General features: G+C 41.6%; 1 protein-coding gene across 1 annotated transcript; it reads left to right on the forward strand.

Moving 5' to 3' along the window:
* The first annotated feature begins 2,320 nt into the window (after positions 1-2,320).
* Positions 2,321-5,604, forward strand: LOC148009733 (transcription factor ILR3-like). Its single transcript, XM_087673357.1, has 5 exons — positions 2,321-3,402; positions 3,692-3,754; positions 4,208-4,285; positions 4,433-4,595; positions 5,109-5,604. The coding sequence occupies exons 1-5, from the start codon at positions 3,302-3,304 to the stop codon at positions 5,385-5,387; spliced, it is 684 nt and encodes a 227-aa protein (XP_087529483.1). The 5' UTR covers positions 2,321-3,301; the 3' UTR covers positions 5,388-5,604.
* The last annotated feature ends 208 nt before the right edge of the window (positions 5,605-5,812 follow it).

A 5,812-nucleotide genomic window follows, 5' to 3' on the forward strand; every position in this document is an offset into this window, starting at 1 on the left:
CATATATAGGGCCAATGGAGTGCCTCACGCATAACTCTGTAGGACCTCCACCAACTTGTCAATGGCTGTAAGTATGGTAGAAAATGACACGCAAAGACTCTACTAGAGAGCCATAATAAAACTCTCCAATGACCTAGGAGTGGCCTTGTATAGTGAAAGTCATCATAGAGTCGAGTTGGTGACCTGTAAACTTGTCATGATGAAGCAGCCACTAGAGCTATAGAGCTAGCCATTGTGCTTTATGGTTGAACCTCTTGAACAAATAAGAGGGTGCCAAAAGTTTCATTTTTAAGTAGGGTTGATAACAAAAGAAGCACATTCATGGTTCATGGAGCTTTGCAAGAGTATCATTCATGCTTGAGGGAAGACCCTGCAAGCTCACTACATAAATCTTGGTTTTCATGATGATTCATCTTGATAGAATGATAGGAAGGCGACAAGCATCTTTGTCTTACACCCTTCTTGATATCTTTCCAACTTACAAGGGTTTTGGTGATAGTATGGCACCATTTCTTCCACCACATTCATGCCTCACCTTCTAGCCGTAGCTTTGCAATCATGGCCTTGTTAGCTCAGGACTTGTTTCTACCTCAACAAAATAATATTTTGACTTTCTAAGTTAGATTGATAGACTTACCCAAAATTCCACATATTTTGAGGATCTTATGTGCATGCATGCATGTAAATTTAAAAAGATAAAATTTGACACTAGGAGATATTATAATTTGCACAGGAGGAAGCCCACCTACAAGATAAGATGATATCTACTTGTTTAAATTAAATGTTCCATTTGTGGACTTTGGACACCTATGATTTTTTAGTTTGTTTTTCAAAAGCTAATGTTTTCATTTCAGATTGTTAGTATGTAAAGTGGGTCACTTGCTCTCAAGGAGAAGCAAAATGATGCCTTCACAAGATGTGGCATATATTATAAACAAAAGCACTAGTCTTCTAGCTTTTGAGTTGTGAATGTACCTATTAACAAATATGATGAGGGAAATCACTCCATTCACTATATGAATTTAGTTGTTGCATTAAACATAATATTGTTGTGTTGGATGTTGGTGCTCTACTTCTCTTGAGATGATTTAGTAATGCATGGGTGTATCAAGGTTGATAACATGGCTTTGAGTTATTGAAGTATTGTGTGTGGCTTTGATTGTTCAATGTTATGTGGGTGAATTATTTTGTTGTAAGTTTGAAGTACAAGTGGTACTCTTTGTTGAAGGTCCTCCATTGATTTTTAAGATGTTTGCATGTGTGTCGGAGTGAAAATTGGGAAATTAGTGTGATGGGATCGAGATTATTAGTCTCTTCGAAGGTGATTGCATTGGTATTGAGGTGCACAATGAAACAAGAGACTGGACTTTGTGTCATGTTTTGTTTTGATTTGACAGATTATGTTGAGATTTGGTTTGTATGCTTTGAGATTGGGTAAAATTTATATGCATGTTGATAGTTTTGTATAGAGCACATATAGGGGATACACACCACACGCTCATGTTCAAGCCATGTCTCATAGGTTCAATTAGAGTCATATCATAAGGCTTGCAAATACATGGTATCCTTAAGGCGCTGGGTATTATAGAAGAAGGGGAAGCATCTCGTTTTCTTAGTTCTATAGGAGAGCTGTCTCTTTTCCTCGAGTGTGGCTAGGTATTATAAAAGAAGGGGGAGCATCTCATTTTCTTACTTCTATAGGAGAGCTCGACGAATTGGGGGAGGGAGGGGGACCCCGAGTCACGTGTGGATGCGTGCTAGGGCTGGCGTGGCAACGTCACGGGGCCCAGGTGTCGCTATACTGATGACGAGAGAGAGAGAGAGAGAGAAGGATTATTAGCCAGGAGAATCGAAAGAGACCTCTCAGAACCTTTCATTGGGTAGGATGAGTCTCGGTACTCTTCACAGGCTCAGAAAATCCTCGATCCAATAGCCGCCTAAATTTCACTATACCCATTACAGTATTCCCTACGTGCATGCTGATTGATACTGAACAAGGCGAGGCAGGTGCTCTCTCTCTCTCAATATGATCTCTCTTCAATATGCTCTCTCTCTCTCTCTCTCTCTCTCTCCTTCCTTGTCTCTTCTCTTTCCACTTTGACTCCTGAGCATCTTCTATCTTTCTCTTGGTTTCTCTCTGTCAATATGATCTCTCCTCAATATGCTCTCTCTCTCTCTCTCTCTCTCTCTCTCTCTCTCTCTCTCTCTCTTTCTCCTCTATCTCTCTCAATATTCTCTCTCTTCTTCCTTGTCCCCTCTCTCTCTCCTCTCTCTTTCTCAATATGATCTCTCTCTGGTCGCTAATTCTCTGTCTTCCATTTCTCAATATGATCTCTCTCTTTCTCTCTCGATATGATCGAATATCGTCTTTTTACTTTTTGGTTTGATCGTTTCTGCATCAGGGCATGGATATGCGTGTAACTGGTAATGTCTTCATTGGGTAATTCCTAGGGCTCGTGGGTTCCCCACACATGAGCTTTTTGGGGAAGGGAAGCGTGCGCCCAAAGGTCAACGCTCTTGCTTCCCGCCTACAGCCTCGGCAGAGCACTAGACAAATACAATACTGTTGTAGTAGAGAGAGAGAGAGAGAGAGAGAGAGAGAGAGAGAGAGAGAGAGTGTGTGTGTGTGTGTGTGTGTGTGTTTATGGAGCCGCACCCCCAGCCCCAATACGCAGCAAGTTGCAAAGCTGCAGCTGTATCTTGATTGTGGACCTGACCTCCCTTGAGGGTTTTCCCAGAAGGAGCTAATTCACTTGCCCCTTCAGCAACGTCTTGACCCTTCAAAAGCCACATTATCATTTAGCAAACATTTTTGAGGCTATTCCACTGCTGCGCAGAATCCCTCTCTGTCTGGGTTCGCTTCCCTCTCATGTGGGACACCTGGTCCTTCATCTGGAACTAATCAGCCTTGTACTAACACTGCAGGACAAAGCCTTCCAATTTATGCCGTTTCATCAATCTTGTGGCTCTGGCCCAATTGGGACTGAAGCACAATTGGTGCAACATCCGTCCCTCCCTGCTTTAGGAGATTTGGGATTCAGCAGTAGCTTATCTTTTGCTGGGCAGCCCTAGACATGCTATGTACAGGTCTCCTTTGGGCTCATGTCAGCTTTGATTGAGGCCATCAAGGAACTTGCTGTCACTTGAATCTCTGCAATAAGAGCCTTCAATATGCCTTAAATCGGCCTTTCCATTGGCATGAAGATCTGCCCCCTTGATCTGAGTTATTGTAAATAGCTTGCAACGCTTTTGGTGCACAACATTTTAATTGGCTTTGGAAGCGACAAATTGAGCATTGGTCATGGCAGCTAGCAAATGGATCTCTAATTTCTTAGATGAAGATATACTTGAGGAGGACCTCCATAACGCAGACACACTCTTTTGGGACAACTCTTCAAACAGGTAGGTGTATTTTCTCTGTTGTTGACTTACTTATGATGAGCCATTGCTAACATGATGTGGGATATGCCCTCTATTCTGGTATGGGATTGCAACCCTAGTGATATCAGGGAACAACTAAGACAAACGTTCTATTATAGGATAATTTATTAAGCTGCCATGCTAGTGACTAGTGCTATTCTGCATTGTAAAATTCTGTTCCCATCTTCACCTTCTCTGTTTATTTACGGCAAGTTTTGTTTAAACTTTTTGTTGAGACTAATTGCATGGTTCTTGACAAATTACTATGCAGCCTGGATGATGATTGTTCTAAAGGAGATTCACTCAATCTCGAAAAATCATGTCCAAAGAAAAGGTTTGTCAATTTGATGAAGGCAATATGACTACTTTCTTTGCATTGTCACTCCTAGGCAATCAATTTATTTGTAAAACTCAAATGGTTGATGTGTGGATTTGCTTAACATAGTGACAATTGTTAAAGTGGAACCACAGTTGTTTCACCTAGGAGGTCTAGATTATAGGCGAATTTGATCCCTTTGAACTGATACAAGTCATACCATGGTGGTTTGCCTCTCAGTGAATTTGAAGTGCCAGGTGCTATCGAGTGTGTTAATATCTCAAATTTGAGTATGATTGTCCATGCTTCTTTTTGAGGTGATTCTGTTTTCTATCCACCGGTTAGCCCACCTTGAAGATGTGTCCTGTCAATTTTAAAACTTTACATATCTTGAGGATGAAGATTGTTAATGCAATGCATAGTCTGTGTGGATCTTTCATTGAGACAGTTGTCTGTGTTTCCTTGACACAGGGGAAGAAATGACTCCCCGTGCGGGGCAGGACTCAAAGCTTGTCGAGAGAAAATGCGGAGGGATAGGCTTAATGACAGGTCCTTCTCTCTCACTATTTTCAGAGGAAGTATAACACACTAAAGTCCAATCCCCTGATAGAAAAAGAGGGGTATGTTATCAGATTTCCAGAAAACTTATGATTCATTGCGAGTCGATGATTTATTTTGAGTTCTTTTATCCTTCAGGTTTATGGAATTGAGTGCAGTCCTTCAACTTGATAAGCCACTTAAGACAGACAAAGCTTCGATTCTCAAGGATGCAACTAGGATCTTATGTCAGCTTCGCACCAAAGTTCAGCAGCTTAAAGATTCAAATACTCAGCTTCAAAGCACCATCCAAGAGTTGAAGGTCCTAAGGCTTACCCTGATTTTGTAAAACATTGATGTCTTTTCCTATTTGTACTCTCAAAGAGTCAGCTATTTGTGACATTTTCTCTACGAAGAAAAGGTGTTTGTGACATTGTACGATTCAAAGTCTTAATGCTGGTCCCAAAGTGATGGTCTAGCAGTAAAGCTTGTGATTCATCACGTAGAGGTTGGGGGTTCATGTCCCACAAGTTGCATCATAGGTAGGGATACCTGTGTTCACATGGAGTGTTCATGCAGTCAGGTTTCTTGTCCCTTGACACTCTGGTGAACCCTCCTCCTTGGTGAGTGCACCAAGGAGGAGGATCCCAATTGCAATCAAGCCCTGCTGTTCACTGGGTTTGCAGATTATCCTTGTTGTCCATAGGAGATGCCATTTGGGTGTGTGGGTCTAACAAGAAAAAAAAGGAGGTCTTAAGGATGGTGTATGTTCTGTGCTGGTGGAGCTATTTTATGCTTCAAAGTTGTCTGGCTGAGACCTTGTTCATCGTTGCAGGCTGAAAAGAATGAGCTGCGAAATGAGAAGCACAGCTTGAAGATAGAGAAGGAAAAACTGGAAAAGCAACTACATAGTGCAGAAGGTCTTACATCTGGCTGCATGGCCCATCCAGCTGCAATGCATCCTGCCATGGCTGTGTATTCTTCTCATAGCCAGGCCTACCCTGAAAAAATTTCTTCATTTCCTGGGTTTCAGTTCTCTACAATGTCACAGTGGATGCCACAGGCAACTGTTGACATATCAAAGGATCATGTGCTCAGGCCACCCGTTGCTTAGAAGCACATATATCACTTAGGCTAATATAGAGTGAGAGGGTTGGTCCCATCTGTCCAACATTGGAGAGGATCAGATGTATATTAACATGCCTTTTAAGTCCACGCTCCTTTCTGTTGGAGCTAATAGACTAGACTTGTGTTAATTTCTGACTGAACTGTAAATGCACATATATTAATACTGAGCAATTGAGGTACTTCTATTACAAAATAGATGTCTTGGTCTGCCATTTGCACTTCTGTGTGTGCTCCTCTGCTGCAACAGTTCTAATGTGGCATGTCCACTACTCATGGTTTGTGAAAAGGTGGTTTGCTTCATCCTAGAGCAGCTGATGTTTTTGAAAAGCCTTTTCAAAATGATGTGAGGAGAAAATATATCTCCTTGAAAATACATTCATTGTGTTAGGTATTTCTGTGCAAGAATATGAT

Source organism: Lygodium microphyllum, chromosome 30 (assembly GCF_053477565.2).
Source record: "Lygodium microphyllum isolate KBCC chromosome 30, Lygodium_microphyllum_v1.1.10, whole genome shotgun sequence".
NCBI lineage: Eukaryota > Viridiplantae > Streptophyta > Polypodiopsida > Schizaeales > Lygodiaceae > Lygodium > Lygodium microphyllum.

Excerpts from the sequence above, each read along its gene's own strand:
- LOC148009733 (XM_087673357.1), top strand. The coding sequence starts at position 3,302 with ATGGCAGCTAGCAAATGGATCTCTAATTTCTTAGATGAAGATATACTT. Across the intron at positions 4,286-4,432 it reads AGGGATAGGCTTAATGACAG|GTTTATGGAATTGAGTGCAG; the intron begins GTCCTTCTCTCT and ends TTTATCCTTCAG. Across the intron at positions 4,596-5,108 it reads GCACCATCCAAGAGTTGAAG|GCTGAAAAGAATGAGCTGCG; the intron begins GTCCTAAGGCTT and ends TCATCGTTGCAG.